Source organism: Nannospalax galili, unplaced genomic scaffold (genome assembly GCF_000622305.1).
Source record: "Nannospalax galili isolate Female #2095 unplaced genomic scaffold, S.galili_v1.0 scaffold75, whole genome shotgun sequence".
NCBI lineage: Eukaryota > Metazoa > Chordata > Mammalia > Rodentia > Spalacidae > Nannospalax > Nannospalax galili.
In genome coordinates this window covers 5,890,689-5,913,372 of record NW_008339433.1, presented here as the reverse complement: position 1 = coordinate 5,913,372, position 22,684 = coordinate 5,890,689, and the positions used below count along the sequence as shown (strand labels likewise).

Below are 22,684 nucleotides of genomic sequence, written 5' to 3'. Positions count from 1 at the left end.
GGTCCCCAACACTTTCCACCTGAGGGGCGTAAGGCAAGTTACCAAACTTCTCTGTGTCTCAATTCCTTAACCTGGAAGGTAAAGTTCACAATAGGACCTACTTAAAGAGTTGTAGTGAGGATTCAAAGAAACAGTCTTCGGGGATGGGAAGATAGCTCAATCAGTAAAGTGCTTGCTTCACAAGCATTGGGACCTGAATTTGGGTCTCCCAAACCCTAAGGGAAGTAAACCCATTTTTGGAGATATGTGCTTTCAATCCTAGTAGTTAGGGAGGTGGAGGCAGGAGGATCCTTGGGGTTTACTGGCCAGCCAGTCCTGGTGAATCAGTGAGCTCTGGGTTCATTGAGAGAACATGTCTCAAAAATTAAGGTGGAGAAGCAGTTGAAGAAGACACCTGATGTTGATGTCTGGCCCACAGACACACACACACACACACACACACACACACACACGTGTACACACATGAACACAAATATGCATGCACCATGTGTCCATGGAAAGAAGAAATAAAGCATCTAAAAATCATTTTAGCTAGATGTGGTGGTACACTCTTATAAGCCTAGCACTTGAGAGTCTGAACTAGGAGAACTGCTGTGAGTTCAAGGCCAGTCTGAACTACACAGAAAGTTCTAGGCCAGCTTACACTACAGAGAGATAACCTATCTCAAATGAATGGATAGATGATAGATAGGTAGATAGACGATAATCATTAAGAAAGTGTCTTGTATATAAGTACTTGATAAATGCTAGCCTCGGTCTTCTGTTATATCCTATCGCCAGGCCTTTGTCCAGGGCATCTTTCCATCTGGGACCTTCTGTTCCCTTCTCCCTACCAGTTACAGTTCCTGTATCACTAAAAAACTAAGTCTAAAAATCTCTCCTTCCTCTCCAAAGAAGAGCTTTCCCTGGTTCTCTCTCCTGCATTTGAATTGGTTCAATTTCTACCTTTCCACATATTTTTCTAATTTTTTGTTATTTTAAATGTCATTATCTTCTAATTCTCAAGGGTATGGTATCCTTTAAGCCTTCCATGTAAGAAACGTGTACTGAACACCACCTCAGTGCTATACACAGAGTATATGCTGTGTGGTTCACAAGATGAGTCACGACACAAGCTAGTAGAAAGGGAAGAGGCACTGACTGAATCCATTTATATTATAAGAATTTTTAATGTATTTCCAACTTTAGGCCTCATTGTAACAATAAAAGTGGGTGCTACATGGTTCTCTATTTTACAAATGTGTTAACTGAGGTTTGGAGAGGTAAAATGGCCATCACAGATATGAAGCAGAAAGATTGGTCAGTGGCTCTAGAGTCCACTCTCACCATCCTTCTGCTCTACTGCCCATCTCATGATTTAGTCTACTTTGGTTTGGATTGATTTTATTTTATTTGGTTTGACCAACTGCAGTGATATATGTCAAGGTAATATGCAAACTGCCAAGCGCTGTGTATATGATGTTAAGGATTATTGCACCATAGTGAATGTTGTTGGTGCCCCACCACATTCCTTTGGCTCTAACCATTCCTATATATGCCAATAGAATCCTATTATAAGTAAACATTATTTGTCCACTTGAAGATTTCCTATCATTCTAACAGTGCCATAAGTCAGAAATTTGGGGGAGTAAATAATATTCCTGACAGCATCTCCCAGCCCATGACAAGGAAATTTCCAGAAGTTGAAAGTTATGGCCTTTACATTAAGCATGTTTCATATATGTCCCAAATGACTCACTGTTGAGTGACTTTTCCTAAGGAAATGTAACTGAACGTGCATTCACCCTAGAGCTGGCACCAACGACAGATCAAATTAATAACTCTACCCAATGGTAACTTGGTGAGCCAATGGGTATAGTTGGGGTTATTTATAGGAGCATAGGTGAAGTGTTACTTACAGAACCATGGGCAATATATGAGCAACTGCACAACCAAAGAAAAGAAAGCCCCACAGCAATTATTAACTATTTATTTATACTCCAGTAAGACACATGTGATCTACCTTTGGGGCCACCTTGCAAGTTCCATGAGCCCGTCCTGCTTCCACAACGCAGTGCTAGAAGGCCCAATCTTGTGTGAGTCTCGTGCAGGTAATCACAGCTGCTCTGATTTCAAACTAGCAACGGCCAGTCTATGCTTAGAGAACAGCATTCCATAATATCTGCATAGTGTACACTTTGATAAATACTGTCTTAAGACATTCTAGTAGCCTGGACCTCCAGGAAATGTAGATTGTGGTCCTTGGTGCCCTCTTTGTTTGGAAGACACTTTTTCATTGGCGTAAGAAGTCTTGGGACTGTTATGCTTCCTTGTTTCCATAAGCCAATGTCCAGTTGTTACTCTACTAAGGCAGCTCAAGACACGTGGAAAATGCTCTGCACTGCCGAGGACAAATCCACCCTGCTGACACGGCCCACTTTGTCCCTTACTTGTTTTGTTTTAAATTTATTTTTTTATTTTATGTGCATGAATGTATCGCCTGCATGTATGCAAGTGATCTGTGTCATTCAGTGCCCACCGAGGTCAGAAGAAGGTGTCAGATCCCCTGGAACTGGAGTAATGGACCATTGTTAGCCACCATGTGGGTGCTGGGAATCAAACCCAGGTCCTCCACAAGAGCAGCCAGTACTCTTAACCCCTAAGCAACCTCTCCAGCCCCCTTCCCTTACTTCTTTCACCACCCCAACCTCCTGTCTCCTGTGGTAGAAACAACCATGTTAATTGCACGCATGTGCCTAGGCATCTCTATTCTGAGTGGGAATCACTCCCCCCTCTCTCCTTCACATACACACACCTGCACACATGCACACTCCTTTCCCATTCATGGTTGCTGTGTGGTTTAAATTCAAAGATCAGTATGGGGGTGGTGAGGTAGAAACAATAGAAGAAGACACAATCCATTGCTTAGTGCTTGGATTGCTCCCAGCTTCTTGTCATTTTTGCATTCACAACTCAAGCACCCAATCTCCGATTGAAAACCTCAGCTCCTTCCCTCTTATTCCCAGTGCTAGCTCTTGGCCCAAGCACCTTCTCTGTACCCAAGTGCTAATATCTCTCCATCCTTCTTACCCCATAGTTGCAGGAAATTTTTTACCTTTTGGGGTTGAGGGATATGAAATCAGGGACAGCTTTATAAAGCAAGAGGCTGCATGTGAGGTGAGTCTTGAAGGAGAGATATGATTTCCTCAGGGAGAGATGAAAGCAAGTGGCATTGCAATATGGCATAGGAAGAGACCATAACCAATATAGGGTAAACATTACACAGTGTTTCAATAGCCACAGATACATTATTTCATGGATTCTTACTTCAGTTCTGTAAAGTAGATATTAATGATACTCACCTTCTCCATGTACACTACTCAAGCCCAGAAAGTTTAATTGCCCAAAGTTGCAAAACAAAGTAGAGAGTATAACCCAGTAATCTAGCCTTCACTCCTGACTACCCTCTTTATTTCTTCTCAATTCTATTCCCTATTTGACAGATAGAAAACAGAGGCTGAGGTGGTGGTGTAATTGCCTAGGGTCGTAAAGCTTATAACTGGTAAATCTGCTTTTAGCAGATCCCCTTCCATTTACTATCTGGCCATTTACATAGCCCTACCAACTTAGCTTCTCCCGCCATCATTTCAATCACCATTTCTTATATAAGCTCTGGCAACTTCACATCCAATGCTTGTAGTTGCCTCAAATAAAATCTATCCTTTAGTGTGTAAGCACTGTAAAACAGCAAGACTCTCCTGAACTCAAGAGAAATAGCCCTCTAGAATATATCTCTCTTCATTTTCAAAATAGCATTCTATTTAAGTTACCTGTTTGTCAGGTTCCCACTTATAAAAAACACAGGGAAAAAATTCTTTAGATCCCTGGTTGGAGACAAAGTACTTTCTATCTATAGCAGATTATGAGTTAATCATTCTCTCCTCAGCTGTACTTCTGTCATATTTCTGTTCTCCCACTTCTCCCACTGGGTTATAATTGTCTGTTAACTTGGCTGTCTTTCTCATTCAAGTGTGACATCCTTCAGGCTAGGGTCCAGGTTCTTATGACCTCTGTCTCCCCAGCTATCCTGACAATTGGCATAGAATGAGAACTCAACAAATGTTCATTAAAAGAAGATAAAAATGAAATATGGTTGATAGAGGCAGTCTTTCCATCATAGTCTTTCTGAGTCCAGTGGTATGCTAGAAAACCAACTATTAGCAAAAGATAAAAGCATTGATTTGTAGTACTGGATGATATCTGTGTCAATATTCCTGGTATTGCTGATCTTAAGCTACCCACAGTTTAATTAACTGGCTCAAAAAAAATCTTGAATATTAGCAAGTGGTTTTCAGGAGCTTCCTGTGTTTGACTGAAAATCAGCATGGTTGCCTAGGGTGTTTGAACTGTTTGCTTGTCAGTGTGATCACAAAGGTAGATGAGCTGGCAAAGATCACAAGATGATGCCAGATCTAAATAGCAAGTGAGGAAGGCCAAAAGAAACATTTATGAGTTCAGAGAATTGTATGTTTTGCCTCCCATGAACTAGGCCTCAGGCATTTGTTGTCCATTTGCAAATTGAGATCCACTTAAATGACATGGCTCCCAGAAGAGAAAGTAAGCTGCCAAGTAAGCAATTATCCTGAAAACTGAAGGCCCCCCAAATATATTGGGTTTCTGAGAGATACTGAGTTTTATTTGAAAATATAAACATTGTCATTTACTTCAACAAACACTTTCACAGATTAGGGTGTCAAATACTGAAAACACTGCACAAATGGAAACTATTCACAGAGGAGGAGTTAGGAAGTTTGCAATGAGACTATCCTATTCTCTATATCCACACCAGCTGCTTTCTTCCCACTTCCTGCCTGGAGGCTTCATCCTGATCTCCACCTGGGTCTCTAATACTATATCTTACCATTCACATTTCAATTTTATACACAATAATGGTGCTAGTAAGTAAATGGTAAGATTTGAATACAGAACCATAGGATATCAAGGTTCAAGGCCATTTCTAATACAGCATCTTTAATCAAGATCTATCCATGGGGGGGTGTGGAGAGATGACTCAGCAGTTAACAGCACTTGCTGTTTTTGCAAAGGACTGAAGTTCTGTTCTCAATACCCATGTCAGGTGGCTTACAATTGCCTATAATTCCAGCTCCAGAGGATCTGACACCTCTAACCTCTAAAAGTACCTGCAGTCATGTGCAAATACCCCCACACAGACATACACACAAATTTAAAGGATAGTAAAAATAAATCTTTAAAAATTTTGTTTTAATCTTTAAGACTAACTCAGATCATATCCATAAAGAATTTTACACACTTACAAATTTAAACAGAATAATTATTTTGGCTACCATGCTAAAGTTATTAGTCTTAATGAATATGTAAAGATGGGAAAGTATGACTCTTGGACTAGTAAAAGAAATTCTATTTTATTCCACCCTCTTCAAGTGATCCTGTTTAGAAATAACATATATTTAAGTAAGTTTGAAACCATATAACAGATACCAGATATTTCCATTCCATTTGTGTATGTGTGTGTGTGTGTGTATGTGTGTGTGTGTGTATGGAGGAGAGAGAGAGAGAGAGAGAGAGAGAGAGAGAGAGAGAGAGAGAGAGAGAGAGAGAGAGAGAGAGAGAGAGAGAGAGAGAGAGAGAGAGAGAGAGAGAGAGAGAGAGAGAGAGAGAGAGAGAGAGAGAGAGAGAGAGAGAGAGAGAGAGAGAGAGAGAGAGAGAGAGAGAGAGAGAGAGAGAGAGAGAGAGAGAGAGAGAGAGAGAGAGAGAGAGAGAGAGAGAGAGAGAGAGAGAGAGAGAGAGAGAGAGAGAGAGAGAGAGAGAGAGAGAGAGAGAGAGAGAGAGAGAATACATACAAACCAAGGGCATACTGCTCTAGCATTCCCTACCTTATTCCCTTGAGACAAGGTCTCTCACTGAACCTGGAGCTTGACATAGGCTGGTTGGCTAGCAAGCCCCTGGGATCCCCAGGGATCTTTTTGTCTCCACTCCCTACAGTGCTGGGATTACTGGTATATAATATGCCATGTCCATCATTTTACATGGGTTCTGGGAATTTGAACCCAGCTTCCCATGCTTATTAGCAAGCACTCTTACCCACTGAGTCATCACCTCAACCCCTTGATATTTCATTTTTTAAAAATCCAAGTGATAAGCCCACTCGTGCTCCCAGGCCTGCTATGCAGCAACCATACAGTCCTTCCACAAGGACTTTGTCAGAAATTCAAAAGTTGGAATTGTTTACATATAAATGACCATTATATATATATATATATATATATATGCCTCGCTTTTACATTTAGAATAAACTAGTACATATTAAAACAAAAGTTTCTGTAAACATAGCTATGAGATTCTAAAAAGAGGCAACAGTAAATTTCATCAAGAGTACTGTCATTTGAAATCTGTCTTAAAAAGCCAGGTGGGGGGCTGGAGAGATGGCCCAGTGGTTAAGAGCACTGGCTGTTGTTACAGAAGACCCGGGTTCAAACCCCATCACCCACACGGCAGCTAACAACCATCTGTAACTCCAGTTCCAGGGGATCCAACATCCTCTTCTGTCCTCTGCAGGCATTGCACAACATGGGTACATTTACATGGATGCAGGCAATATATACATACATATAAAATAAAACTCATAAATAAAATATTTTAAAAATAATAATAAATTAAAAAGCCAGATGGGGTGGCATGTGTCCAGAATGCCAGCACTTGGGGAGCAGAGACAGAAGGATTGTCACAAGTTTAAGGCCAGCCTGGATAACATAGTAAGTTCTAGGCTAACCAGGGATATATAGTGAAACATTGTCTCAAAAACTACAAAAACATAATTAATTACATCTACTGTCTACATCTACTGTATCAGTTAATTTGGAGAGATAGTCAATAGAATAGACAAAACCATAACAAACCATATATATGGTTATGTTGATGAGAAATTTATTTTCTTTTGCTGTACTACTCTGAATTAAGCTTAAAATCCCCTCCATTCATTCTCTGAAAAAAATAACTGTAATTTACTCTTCGTATAAACAGGGTACTACAACAAGACTTCTAAAAGACTTCAGGAAAGGTGCAATGTTTAGCTGTACATCATGGCTAGGCACGATATCATCTTCTAGGAAATTGACTGATAGGAGGGTCTGGGCATTTAAAGTGTTTGCTATGTGTCTCATGAACCTGAATCCTAGCACACCAAAGTTGCAGGGCTTCCTGAGTGGTACAGTACATGAAAAAAAATGGAAAAACGCCTTAGGAGATGATTACGTCTCCAATTACATTATCCTTATCCGGTTCCATTATCATTTGCTACCTCCCAAAGTCTGTCTATCATTTTTTTCTCCCTTACAAGACTCAAGAACCTATAGACATACATGGGCACACTCCGAATATGTGAATCATAAACTAAGGCAGATTAACCTTTTAATAAAATGGAAAAACTTGGTCTGTCTTCTCTTCCCTAAAGACATGACTACTTCCAAGCAATATTTCCCAGTACCTCAGTGGTACACTCTCAGGCCTGATGCACTGTACCTACACAGTCCTTCCAGTAGATCTTAACCAGAAATTCATAATCATAATGATTTAGATCCATAGTCCTCACAGAGATGTTCAGTGACACCTAGGTGGAGATTTTTTCATACATTTGTATGTATTTAGTAGTGTGGTTTCATGGCTATTGTCACTTCGGAAACAGCTAAATTTAAGTAAAGGAATAAGTATAAAGACAAAAGAAAAATTGTGGTATATGCCACATAAGACATATATCATTAAATCTATGGAGTGGAATTTGAGAAATGCTATTTTAGGAGTAAGACATTCAGGTGTACCCATAAACACCAACATTCAAGTAGTCCATTAACCCTAAGAGCAAGGACAATCTGTTATTGCTCCTTTCACTTTTTGTGGCTGTTTACTTCTTAGTTGTGCAGGTCCTGTGCCTTTCCTGCCATTTGGGTTTTTAGTTCCTTGTTTTAGGAAGATCAGCTCTTCCTCATCAGAAAGAACACGAATAAATGACTTATCTACGTTTTTATAATCATTTATTTCGTGTGTGTGTGTGTGTGTGTGTGTGTGTGTGTGTGTGTGTGTGTGCGCGCGCGCGCGAGCGCCATACCATAGAAACTTGCAGGAGTCAGTTCTTTCTTTCTACTCTGTGTGTTCCAGGGATCAAACTCAGGTCCTCAGGATTGGCAGCAGGCCTTCCTACCTACTGATTCATCTCACAGACCCTCTCCTGCCATTTTGTATTCAATCTTTTGTATGTTCCATTCGGTTATGATGAATGGAGTATTAAAATCTAGGAAGTGAAACTACTTCCAAAACATTATCTTTTGTAAAATCCTTATCCTCTAATCCTCACATCCTAGCATTTTATTTCTTGCCTTAATGTATTCCTTTCTCTTTGCATAAGCGTCCCTGTAGACAGCATAAGCACTATTGAGATCCCTTCATAATATGACCAACTCCCCGGTTCATGAAAAGGTTCAGGCCTCCCTCCTCACCCGTCTCTGCCATTGGACTGATTTTCATATGCACACTTGCTCTTCTCTACCTCACTAATCCAGCACATTCAAGTCAGATGACTACAATATGAAGCTCTGACATTCAGACAAAGGAGAGCAAGTGCGTGCACACTGAGATTATCAGGAAGTAACTAATGGAATTGACTTCTAATGTGTTTACTAAGACTTAAACAATATAAATTCTTGGTGTCTTCACTTCAGAAGATGAACAGCTATGATCATATTGAAAATTTCTTTTGGAATGTGTGATATGTTCCAAAGCTGGTTTCTTCAGTACATAACTCATTCAACTCCCCCAACCAGCTGAAATTGTATACAGTGCCATAGGAAAAAAATATCTGTTTTTTTGTTTTTTGTTTTTTTTTTTAACCTAAGAGAGCCGGAAAGGCAGAGGGGACATCTTCTCTTAGAACATAAAGCATGTGATCTAATAGTTTTTTTTTCATAAGATAAAATATCCATGCAGTAAAGAAGAACAGCCTGGTGAATTAAACCAGAAATCACACACACACACCCTTGTCTCCCAGCCTGACTTCCTCAGCATTCACAGGATATCTAAATCAAAGAGAAACAAATTAAGGTGAACATCAAGACATGTTCTGTACTCAAAGCAAGATCAAGCTTTATTCATAGATCCTTTTCTGGCACTGATGTAGAAAATCCAAACATGGAGATACTTAGGTCTGCAAATAACCTAATCTGCATACCAGATGGATCTAAGGGGCGGGGGGAACATACACACTTCTTCACACACATATTTTTTTCTAAAATGTGAGCATAGAAAAACAGATGCTTTTGTCTCCCAGAGGATCTGTGGGCCTCTCTCAAGTAGTCTTGTGGAGCAATTTCATTTCAAATTTCTAAAATTATGAAAATGTCTAGATTAAACATGAAATTGGGAAAGGGTCTCAGAGAGAAAACCAAATGAATTGTTAATAAATCATTTTTAACTATTCAGAGATACTCAGCCCTCAGTTTCAAAGAGAACTGGACTAGAGGGTAGTTAGTAAAGGAAAATCTCCCCCAAATTGGTAAACAATGATTCACTGGCTTACTTGACAGAAATTTGATGCTAACTGCATGGCTCAGCGTGTTAGTATGTAAGAGTTCTTTCTTTTGCAAAGGAAGCTCTGCTCACTGGATGAGGATTGTGCCTCTTCTTTCCTTAGAGCTGATATATGTAAAGATAAAAATAAATTTCCCTAAAACAATGGATTTTATCTACATTTCACACATTTCTCCCTTATTACATTTATCATGTGTGCCATCATAGCAAGCCATCTATCATCTCCAGAAAATCTTACAAAAGCAAGATGAATACAGAACATGGATGTGGGAACTTGGTATTTCTTCCTTAAATGTCACAGCTGAGTGTAAAAACAGCTTTTTATCCTTGAAGTTCTGAAACTAATTCAGAAAGATCTATTATAATTACTGTAAAAGCAAAGTTAAATATTCTCTTGCTTACCAGAGTCATTAAGTGACTGAGGGTACAATTTATGCCTCGTGCATTTATAACAGATGGAAAGAATAACGACTGAGGACTAACGGAACAAGAGCGAGTTCCTAGTCACTATATAGTTCTTTTGTGCACCATATTATTTTCAGTCTCCCATCCCTCCCTATTTTCACGAGCCCTGCACCCACAATAAAATTAAAGAAAAGGCCAAGAAGAAAATATAACACATTTTATACACATCAGTAGAATTATAGCTGCTCCATAAAAGATTTCAAGATGACTGAAGCTCACTCTCTAAGTATTGGGAGAGCGTTTCTGATGGAAATGTTCCCTAAAATATACTATATGGTCCGCTGGCTTTTTAGCAGAAGATTCTGGTGACAGTAAACTATAGTTTGATGACTCACAACAAACATCCATGATTAGACTGCACAGTTGTACAATGTTGTCTGCTTTTTTTGTTGTTTACTCCCTCTCCTTTAAGTCAGTCTGTCACTTCCTCTGGTACTGATGCACCTCTTCCTAGTATCTCTCCCTGCCTCCATACACACCCCCTTCTAGTTTGCCGTGTTTAATTTACTGTGAACTGGAAAACCAAGATTGGTAGGAACTATATGTGAAAAAAAAGAGTTAAAAGTCACTGAAAGCAAGGACGAGGAATTAATTATGGGCTTCAGTGCAGTAGCTTTGTGACACCTAAATGGTCCTATCTTTAGATAACTTTCCCATCTCCTGCAACTTAAGGCTAACTCTTGAAAGGCTGATGGAAGAGAGTTACCTTCCAATAAGTCCATTTGTTCTGAGCAGACTGTCTGGGCCTGCATTAAAGCAGACACGCCAACAGTCTAGAGGTTTCTTGAAGCTGAAAATACAATGTCTTCATTAATGACCCCTTCCCACAGGCATGCAATGTCACACACTTCAATATGCACATCTGAAGCACAGTTAGATCTTCTCTAGTTCGAGCAGAGCAACCTGGCTGGGAGAGCAGATTATGGATAAGAAAATGGAAAGATGATTTGCCTATAATCAAGCAGTGAGTGAATGGCAAGGTCTGGACCCAGGGCTCTCATTCAGGGTGCTACTCCTGAAGCACTACCATTATCTATTGGTCCCATTTACCTTCGTTATGCTCGAAAGCATAATAAACCTTGCCCTAGTCAAAGAGATTTCCTTATTTTCCTCTATGCTCTTAAGAATATTGCTCATTTTTCTGGCAGAACTCAAAACTCTCATGTTTTATTATGTTGAGGAGTGTCAGTGAATTAAAAATTCCATAAATGTATGGTCCCAACTCGCCACCAAAAGTTAACAAATGTCACCAGCAAGGATGTTTCTCACAAGCCAGACACTGAAGAATACATCCCAAAAGACACCTAACAGCTCATTTTGTGTCAAGGTAGCATGAGAAATCACCTTCTCAAGACATTCATTAACCTTTCATTTCCTTCATAAATAATCAGTCACAAATGTGGCTCATATTTTAAGTTAATTGCAAACATCTCTCATGCTCTCTCATTCTTTTTCTCTTTCTCTCTCTCAATATTAATGAAAGAAAAGGACAAGAAAATGAAGGCAGTGGAGGGACAGTACATCTCACCTATGAAATTCCCATAGTATACATATGTGTGTGTGTATACACACACACACACACACACACACACACACACACAAATTAGAAATTACTTGAGAGCTTATAATACCAGAAAAGCAATCACCTTATGTAACTAGTCTTTGTCCTCTATAAAAATTTAGAACAGTCCTTGGCATTCAATATTAATAAAACCAGTAGAAGTTGAAAATATTGTAAGTCAACATGCAGATAATACACCTAATATAATTCTAGCTTAGCCTAAACTACATTAAACATGCTCACAGCATGTATATATGTATATTTGACTGCAATAAGGTAAAATCATCTAACGCAAAGGCCATTTCACAATAGATTGTTGAATCACTCATGTGATCTATTGAATTCTGTACTGAAAGTAGAAAACAGTGTGTGTGTGTGTGTGTGTATGTGTGTATTCATTATTGATATACAGTTAACATGAGTCAAAGTACTGCTCCAGGCTACCACTCAGAAGTAGAGTACTAGCATGCTCACAGACACAGGCTTCATCCTCAGCATTGTAAAATAAATCACAATCTTTCCTGTATGTCTATAATTTAGACACCACTATAGAGTTGAGAAATCATGAGGTAAATTATCATAAATTAGGGATCATGTATATTTATCAACTATATGACATAGAGTCATTATAGGAGGACTTCTTCTAAGGCACTTTTCCAACCCCCATATTTCCCTAAATATGTGAATGTCTAAGCCCCTTATGTAAAATTTCATATTATTTGAAAAAAAACTATTCACACCTTCCTATATTCTTTAAATAATACCTAGATTACTTATAATAACTAATACTGCATTAGTATTATGTAAATAGCTGTTATATTGCAGTGCTTGGGGAAATAATGACAAGAAAATAGTCTGCACATGTTCAGTGTGAAATGTTTTTTCAGATAATTTAAATATTGGATTGCTTAAACGTGTAGATACATAAACTACAGATATTGGCATTCTGAATGTACTTCTAAGAGTACTTCCACAGAAGAAAGATCCAAGTTCTAATTCTACCTTTACCATTTCCTGGAAATGTGGACTTGGATATAGTATATCAACGATCTTTGTTCTATGATTCTTCATCTATAAAATGAGACTATTAAATTGTTCTAGGAATTACCCACATATCCAACATCTAGTACAAAGCTTGGTGTGTTTTAGGCATTAACATAAGGGCAGTTTCAATTATTATTATTATTACAGGATTTCATATATACTTTGTTTATTAAGTATACAATTCTGAGGGTTTGCCAGGTTGTTTTAAAACTCTTTGACAGAAGTACATGGAAAGGAATTCATCATGAAGCTTAACTCTAACAGTGTCTTACTTGCATGACTTCTTTCTAAGACCTTGTTCCAAACATTGTATCCATAGTTTTGTCTTTTTTTCCTTAAAGAAAGCTCTTCCTTAACATTGTATTAGCCTCAGGTCAGTACAAAACATAAATATACATCTGGTTGTATCTTTAATCTATATATTGTTGCCTTCCATGTTTCTAACATCTGTATCTAGTATCGCGCCTTGTACACAATCAGTACTCAATATGACATTTTATAAAATCTCAATTAACCAAACATTTTGCTAAAGTTGTTTTGTTACAAGAAAATAAATTTATTGATTTAGTTTTAAAAATGATACCCAACATATTTGATTGGAAAATATTTAGCCCATTTAGGTAGTGAGACAATAAAAATATACTTTGCAAACTATAAGGCCAAGTATTTAATATGGCATTACTCATGAAAATTACAGTAAGAATGATGACCCTAAGGAAATGTTTCTCATCCTCACTACAGGTGCCATTTGAGAACTGATAATTATGGTTGTGGGGACTGTTCTAAGCACTGGCGGATGTCTGGCAGCATCTTTGGCATCTACCCACTAGATGCTAGTAGCACACTTTCCAGCCATGGCAACTGAAAATGTCAAATAGCATTAATGAATGTCTCCTGAGTGAAAACCCCTCTGACTGCCCTAGGGTATTGCCATCAGCATCAAAAGACATATAGATGGCCACACATCTTACATATTAAATAAGGAAAATGAAGGCAAGCATTTGAAAAAAAGTTTTCACTAAGCAAAAGCAACCTCAGTTAACCTGAAAATCCCATTAACCCCATTCTTTGAGTGCTGTATTCCCTAAGCGTTCCAGATAACAACAAAAAATACTGTACATTCTATTTTCTCATTTGTATGCTAAGTTCAGCTCATTTTCCATCTCAACAGCTAAGTACAGAAATCCAGTTCATGGGTGAGGGATCATAAGCTTTGCTTTTGCCATCTATTTTAAGTGACAATGATGCTACTGACCTGGAAGTTTTGAGGGGTTTTTTCTCTCCCTTTGTTTTGACATTTTAACTTTGATACTGCCAACTATTACTGTTTTATCTGACTGCAAGTGAAATTCAACAAAAGGAACCTAGTTCAATTAGCTGAGATTTTACTATATAAAAAATTTCACCACTTTGTTGATCATTTAAAAGCATTCGTTCTAGCCATGCCACTGATTGGACAACTGAAAAATGCTCTTGAATAAGCAATGTTTCTCATTTCTTCTTTCCGTAGGTTGTGATACTGGGGAAGCATTCAAGAGGTTATCACTACATGCTTGCTAACCTGGTAAGGACAAAAAAAATAATTAAAGTGTCCATGGGCAATATAATCCATTTAGTTTGTGTCATCTATAATCAGCTTTAAAGGGAATACAGGAAGCACCTGGTGGGTTCTCTGGAAGCTTGGAGTAATAAGTTCAGTAAATACCAAAACCTGCATGTGGTAGCTTTGATTTCTTATGCTGTAATGTTTTAGCTGCAAAGCTATATTCTTTCTTTATTTAAAAAATAATTTGAATTGGATCTGATGACAGGAGTCTATAATCCCAGCTACTCAGGGGGCTGGAGCAGGAGGATCAGAGATCAAGGCTTGCCTGTTCTGCAGAGCAAGTTCAAGGTCAGCCTGAGAAGATTAGTGAGATCGTGTTTCAAAATAAAAGCTTTCAAAAAGGACGAAGGAAACAGCTCAATAGTAGAGCGCTTGCCTAGCAAGCAGAAGGCATTAGGTTCAGTCTCTAGCACCAGTCATCGTCATCATCTAATATATTTCCTCAGTATTCTTAGATTCATGTTGGAGGTGAACTATTTTAATCAGAATTGAAGTGTAAACTGAGGGACAGATGACACAGGAAGCTGATTCCCAATATATCCAAGTACATATGCACACCAGTACCTCACTTACACTTTTAGTGACAAACCTTTACCAAATCTTTTAAAATCTGATGCCAGAGGTTTCAACATGATACGCTTTTCAACTTACACAAAGCACAATCTGAAGCTTTCCTTTCAAACTTCCTATGCCTTTAAAATCTGCATCATCCTAGAAGCTCCATTAAGGTTATGTCATACTTTTTCTTTTTCTGAAAGGACAATTTGTTTAGGGATTAGCAAAGTAGCTTATAAATTAGAAATGCCTATTTGACAAAGGTTCTGTATAATACTGTCTTTATGGAACAAAAGAAGCATGTTAAATTACCACTATAATACTAAGAATCTCTTAAATTATTACATAACATGAGCATCAACCCCAGATTTGTTTCATGAGCACAACAAAATCATGATCACTATAAAGCTCTGGGACCAAATGAATAGCAACAAATGTAAATGATTACTGCAATTATATTCTTAGATTTCTTAAGTTAAAGGAAATACCTTGCTACATTAACAAATATTTTTAAATGAAAAAAGAAATGTTACTTAGAACCTCTTTCTTAGAAAGAACTGAAAAAGTCTACAAAATGAAGACTACAGCTACTGCTCAAACTGGAGCACTTCACTTTATTCTGAGGGTAAATGAGTTGACTCTTTTAGGAGGAAAATCCTAATCCTAAATTCATATCTAAAAATACTCAATTTGGGTTTCATACAACTGATATGGAAGGGATGCTCTGAGTCAATGGAGCTTTGAAGGAAAAAACAGATGTTACACTAAGGCACCCTGAGACAGTTTTAATGACTTTTATATGGTTCCTTTTTAACCAATAAATATTCTGCTTTCCATCTCCCATTTTCCTCCTCTGCTGTTATCTTCCCTTCAGTCTTATATGGTCTAGAAGGCAGTAAGATATACAAAATAGTGTTTAGAGTGTAGGTTTTATGTATTACTGATAGTATATGAAATAGTGCACGTCTTTAATAAATAGTGAAAAAATATGCAATTACCACATCAAAATCAAAATTTTACAGATACTACCTCATACACAGCTAGAATACAGATTTAAGAAAGGTGAAATGCTCTTAATGTTCAAATAAGCAGAAGAATGTGTGATTTTAAAAATATCGACCCACTTTTGATTTTTGCTTACTTCTGCAAAGAATGGTCATACATGGTTGACAGAAGTTTGAGAAAGATCATTGAGCTGTGGTTCAGAATACTTTGGTTGTCTTATTGAATTTGCTATTAGGTAATAAATCTTGGTTGGTAAGTCACTTTACCCATACCTTTCAGTTCCCTTATTATGGATGTAGAGGTGTGAGGAGAGGCTTTTTAATTCATGGGTTGGGTGGGACCTTTGGAAAGAGACGCTAAGACATAATTAGAAGTGCAAGACATTTCTATGGAGTGATATCTTTGCGAGATAAGGGTGAGCAGGTAGGGAAGGTTGGCATCACTGATGCCTCTGAAGAAGAGAAAGAGGAAAGAAGCTTGATAGGAAGAGCTTCAGACTACAAACATGACTCTCAAAAGTCTTGGACACAAAAACTTGGAGCTGCAATGTAAAGAATGCACATAGAGGAGCCCTAGGCTCTTGTAAATAACAAGCCATTGCATCGTCACTTTGCTCCATCATTGGCTGGCAGATACCCAGGAAGAGTATTCCTTCCTCTTGAAAGCTGAGGCAGATCCTGACGGCACCAGAAGCTGGGGGCTGTCAGCCTAACTCGGCTCCTTGAGGCAGGTTCTGACTGAGAAGATTTGAGCAGTACAGATCAGTGATTGTCTCAGTAGTGTAAGATGATCTGTCTCTACCTTTCCTCTGCTGGAATTCCAGCTAGGCTTCCTTATGCCTAAGAACAACCTTTCAGATAAGTTTGAGAGCCAGACCTGACAAAAATGAAAGCCTGTGGAGTGATGGAATGGCAAAAGAGAATGTCTGTCTAACATGGTGGTACACTGCCATAATCACAGCAACTGGGGGACAGAGGCAGGAGGGTTTCAAGTTCAAGGCTGCCCTAGGCTACATAGCAATAACATGTCTGGGGGAAGAAGGAGAAAAACGAATTGGGATATAGCTACGTTGGAGAGTATTTGCCTGGCATACACAAGGGCAAAAGACATTAAGTTTGATCAATGGGGGGTTGGGGGATGAATTGGAGACAAGAATTCCTACACGGTTTTGGAAATGAGTGGTAAACTGAATCCAGAACACACAGTTCAGGATTATGAGACCTTGGAGAGATGCCTCCTACAAGATCAAACAAAATCTGTTCCTTCAAAAACAAAGCAATGTACAGTATCATGTCAGTCTGAGTAATGAAAACGTGAACTCATTTATCGTGCTTTGAGCTGCCACTTCCTCCTCCAGTGACCTTCTTTTTTCATTTTAACTCAATCGTGTAGTTTCCATAAGTCCCTTTATATCAAATTACATTTCGTCAGTAGATACAGAAACTACTACCTCTGTCTGATAATAATGAAACAAACCATCCTGACCATGGTTCCAAAGTTTTTAAAAGCACATAAAATACTCCAAACACCTCCTGCAAAGACATACACATACAGAGTAAAGTAAAACATTTAAAAGTCATTTAGATGGTCAAAAAAGGGAAGGAGAACTAAGATGTTTCCTTCCAAGACGAGCCATCTGGCCTTTCAAGATGAGCCAGCTGGGTAAAAGCTGAGGATGTGTATATATTCAGAAGAGCAAACTCTAGTCTGAGGCTTGGTGTTACAACAGCACAAAACCACTTCTTTCTTCTACAAATGCAAATTCAAGAACACTAAGCTTACTGGAACACCTGCACCATAGCTCCAAGTGTCCTCTTTGATCTTAAACTGACATGTCTGGCAAAGACTTCAATATGCTTTTACTTGAACCCTCCTTAGCAGCAATCCTAAAGTGAGAAGGATGTTCCACAAATGCTTCAAGAAAGACCTCTCTCAGGTCAGGGTATACACTTTAAGTGGAAAACAAGCTGCAAAAAGTTCTAACTTTCTAAACTCTCTGGAAGAATGAAAAAATTCTACCAGAAACATAAGCCTGAGATATGATTTAGTCATGCCAGAAATAGAGCAAGTAAGTTTCTTAGGAATTCCATAGTCGTTGGAGATGTCCTTCTTGTTAGGGATTGTCCCATAATGGATTTTATTTTCTCTTCCAGGACTAAGACAGTGCTGTTTCTCTAGTCTAGCTGCTCGAGGTAACTAACATGTATGCAGCCTGTCGGTTAAGTAGCCTTTCCCATATATCAAGGTCCTAGGTCACAATCCTTTATACCGTATTGCCAGGCATAGTATATATCATGAATTTCTCAAGGAATCAATAAAAATATTTTGTGGGGGAGTATGGGGGTGCAGATGGGGAGGGGGTCTGAATTTGATTAAGATTATACAAAATGCACAAAACTCAACAAAAATATTTTTAAAGACATCATCATTAAAACCATTACAATATCTATCCCATCAATTCTGTAACTTCACAGATAGTATTCTTTAGAACAAGGCTTAGATAAGTATTTAAGTCTAAAAAACATAGTCAATAAATAAAAATGTGAAGTGAATTTTAGTTAAGATACAGATTGAAATACTTGAAATGTAAAGGTGGAGTACTTATGACAAAAATTTTAAAACACTTCAAGGTCATTTCTAGTTTTACATATCTTCCTTCTTAAGAGGTCACTTTGGACCAGGTAGGCTGTAGGGAAGAATGTAAACACAGCAAGTGGGTGAATGCTAAGCATTTAAGTAGGGGAGCAAACCCAGAGTCCTGTTATCCTTGGAAATATAAAGTCTTAAGAAGGATTGACGCTTTAAAATCAGTCCAGATGGGCAAAGTCAAGAGAGGTGTGAGTACCCTTAGACAAGTTGTAAACAGAGATGAGGATCTGAAGGACTAATCAAAGTAGTCTAGCAATTGACACAAGGCAAATTAGATCTGGGTTGAGATGACCCAACAACAGATGTTCAGGGCATCCCAAAAATCAAACCAAAAATTCCAAATACTTCAGGTGCACAGAGGAACATAAGCCATAGTAAGGCTCATTCAGTGCTCTGTCATTTAACTAATGCCTTAGAAGATCTGACATGTCTCAGGGTTGGGGACAGCTATTGACCCTGCAAGTGGAAGCGAGGTAACGTCAACTGTCAGTGGTGGAGAACATCAAGAGCATGCAATCAAGCAGGGTATTGTGCAGAGGAGAAAAGGGGCGGAAGCTAATACATCTTGACTCTTTCCTGCTGTAACAGCTATTCTCTTTGGGCTTCTTTTATCATTTTAAATCTTCTATGAGCAGACATTTTGCCTGCCACCTTCTCAGATCTTTTAAAAATCAGGAAATGAATACAGAAAAGATATTTAACTTTCCCAAAGACAATCTGTTGGTGGAGTACCTTACTATTCCTACTCAACCTACCTGTACATCTCCGTAAAACAGAAAACCAGTCCCATAAAGGTCGCAAAGAAGGGCCGGTAGGATTGCTCAGCAGGTGAAGGTGTTTGTCACCAAGTCTGACAACCTGAGTTTCATCCTTGGGAACTCTATGATCAAGGAGGAGAACTGACTCCTAAGGGTTATGCTCTGACCTCCACATGTGTGCTGTGGCATGTGCATGCCTACACATACACATACACACATGCACATACACACATACACATACACACATATGCATACATACATATGCATACACAATAAATAAATGTAATAAACATTTCAAAAGAGTTTATACAAAGATATTAAATGCAAGTGAATGAAGCACAAGGTATAGATTTATGAGAGGGAAGTGATCAAAGATAAAAGGGTTTTATAAACAAGGGCAGCAAGCTGTGCATGGTGTAACTGAACTGTAATCCTACCACTTAGAAGGTGGACACAGGAGGATCAGGAGTTCAAGTTCATGCTCAGCTACATACAGAGTTCCAGACTAGCCTAGGGTGAGATGCTACTTCAAAAAATAACAAACAGAACCAAAACAAGGACAGCTCGTTGAGAGATGTCCAAAAATGAAATGTATCTTAAACAGTAAATTATACCCTGCTACCTCTGGCCCTACTCTGTTCTGAATCCCTCACTCTCTCTCACTGTGTCTCTCTCTCTCTCACTGTCTTTATCACTCTCTCTCACTGTCTCTCCCACTGTCTCTCATTGTCTCTCTCACTGTCTCTCCCACTGTCTCTCTCACTGTCTCTCTCACTGTCTCTCACTGTCTCTCACTGTCTTTCACTGTCTCTCTCTCACTGTCTCCCTGTCTCTCCCACTGTCTCTGTCTCTATCACTCTCTCTCACTGTCTCTCTCACTGCCTCTCTCACTCTCTCTCACTGTCTCTCTGTGTCTCACTCTCTCTCACTGTCTCTCTCTCACTGTCTCTCTCTCTCTGTCTCTCTCTCACATGTTCTATCTCGCCCCCTTTTTGCTCTTACCATCACTCTTCTCCCTATCTACCTCACTCACATTATTACTATGAGAAGATAACATGGAGAGGGAGGAGTATTAGGTGACTCCTCATTTTTAATTTACTAAGACAAAAATCATCACTCATAAAGTAGAACCCAAAACACAGTCAGAAGTGACTGAAGCGTGAAAAAGTGAAATCTGTGGCTTCCCAGATCTTGGAATGAACCTAAAACAGTCAAGAGTCTGCTTTGTTTTGAGAGAGAGCAAATGAGATTGAGTCATGCTGTTTAGCTTGCCAACACCAACTATTCCCTTCTGCTCCCTTCCCCTTCCAGGTCCTCTTGTTCTGTTCTCTGCTTCCCCTTCCTTTGTTCTCCCAGTTGTAATGTTCTATATAAAAATTCAAATGCTCAAAGCCATGTGTTGTGATTACTGATACTTCAACAAATGCCATGTAAACGCAGAGGTCATTTCACTGGACCCTGTCTTTGTAGGCAAGGGAGATGGGCTTGGAGAGAAAAGCTACGACTGGTCCAAAGAGCCAGGAAACCCAGTCACCTCCCCTTGGTATGGAAATCTCTGTGGTAACTTAAGATTCAGGTTCTTGAAACAGAGATATGATACGGCAGAATACCAAGAAAATAAGGAAAAGGGACTGTTCTGGAGTACAAACTCCCACAATGAATTTGAGTATCACAAGTGTTTGTCAGGCTTAAAGTAGACTACTTTAGACAGTCATTCCTCCTGCCCCAAGATACCTCTCCTTGTCTCTATCCCCCTCCCTCGCTTCCCCCTTTCCTGTCTGAATTTTACAAGGAAAGATCACCTCCTACCCAGTGTTTTAACAAGATGAGTTGACAGAATTGCATCCTTTCTCCCAGGCTCCTCGATGCTATCTCTAAAACAGTGCTTCTTAGTAGATTTATACACAGATCTTCCTTGATTTTATGGGGTTATATAATGAAGCAATAATGTGCCTGGTACCCCTACCCTACTGAATATCAAAGCTTAGCAACACAGAACGCTGCAGAGCATTTCTTGTTCAATCTGGCGGCTTCGTGGCAACTCAATGCTTCTTCTGCCCAGGATCACTGCACAGTCCTCATACCACAGAACATACCCAAACTCAATGTAGAGTTTGTAGTGATGCCTACCATTTTTATACAGTGCCAAATCAAAAACATCATTAGCTCAAACCATCATAAGCTAAGAACCATCAATACTTACAATGTCAACCCTTAGCTGTAATAAGCAAGCACCCTTACAGTTTTCATGTGGAAAAAGGTTAGTGACAGAAAATAGTTTGTTAGCCTCTCTGCCGTAGGGTTTCTTTTATTCTGCACAGGATCTTCCACGCTATTTCAGGTTTTAACAATAAGCTAGCTCTTTCTTCCCGTCCTTTAGGTGATCTCTGCTTCCCAAATTCCAAGCCTCCTTGTATTACACAAGAACAATCAATGCTCATCATATCTTAGCCCAACCTCTCTTTAAAGCTCATACTTAAGGTGCTCAGCAGACCCAAAATTCTATTTACTTAATGACGTCTACTCTTGCCTGAAGAACTTGAGATTGTGAATAGCAATATAAAGCACATGTTAAGTGTCGAGTACAGTCGGTACTCAACCAGTGCTTGTTTCTTTCTTCCCTTCGGCTTGTTTTATCCCTGTTTTTTTCCATTCACTTCTATGTCAAAAAATAAATCTCATTACATGTATTAAAAATATATACAATGAGGCTGTGCTGGCATACACACACACACACATTTAATCCCAGCACACGGGAGGCAGAAGAGGCAGATCTCTGTGAGATCAAGGCCAGCCTGGTATATATGGTGAGTTCCAGGTCAGCTGGGGCTATAGGTAGACCCTGTCTAAAAAAGTAAAAATTGAAAAACTTAAAAATTAAAAATAAAAAGCAAGGTCTTCTTAAACTACCTGTGAAGATGAACCCATTTCCCCCAGCCCAAATTGTCATAGACCAATAAAAGTACAACAAAATAAATTAGTTACAAGTGAAAAAAGGAAAATTATACACAAAATGTAAGTCTAATATTTGAGTATTAGGTTCGAAAGCCATATTTCCAGGTCAAACTACCATAAAGGTTGATGAGGTGACATTCTGTTTTCTCTCCTTTATCATCATACTGGTAACAATCAACAAACCAGCATTAGTGTCTATACATTTTGGGTAGTAGTGCCCTAAAGTACGCACAGTTTCTTTTTTTAACTTTTTATTAAAATTTTAGGGGGAATTATGGGTACATGTACACTACAGCACACATGTGAAGGTTAGCAGACAACTGGCCTTGCAGAATTCTCTGCTTCTGCCCTATGTGTCCTATGGATCCAACTCAGGCTGTCAGAATTGTCAGCAAGTGCCTTTACACACTGAGTCATCACATCAGCCTCTAGTTTTTGTCTTCTAAATCATTTATGCTCCCTAAATCTCATTCACTCCACCACAAGGAA

General features: G+C 38.8%; 1 protein-coding gene across 5 annotated transcripts in view; it reads left to right on the top strand.

Annotated features, from left to right (window-relative positions):
* Positions 1-22,684, top strand: part of Gria3 (glutamate ionotropic receptor AMPA type subunit 3) — a 289,158-nt gene that overhangs the window by 159,962 nt on the left and 106,512 nt on the right. For all 5 annotated transcript variants that reach the window (XR_003849681.1, XM_008833922.1, XM_008833921.2 and 2 more), the window contains exon 5: positions 14,178-14,231. Coding sequence is in view for 4 of the 5 variants with exons in the window: in XM_008833922.1 (XP_008832144.1) it covers positions 14,178-14,231 (54 nt within the window). In the remaining variant the exon portion in view is untranslated. The remainder of the gene's footprint in view (positions 1-14,177; positions 14,232-22,684) is intronic.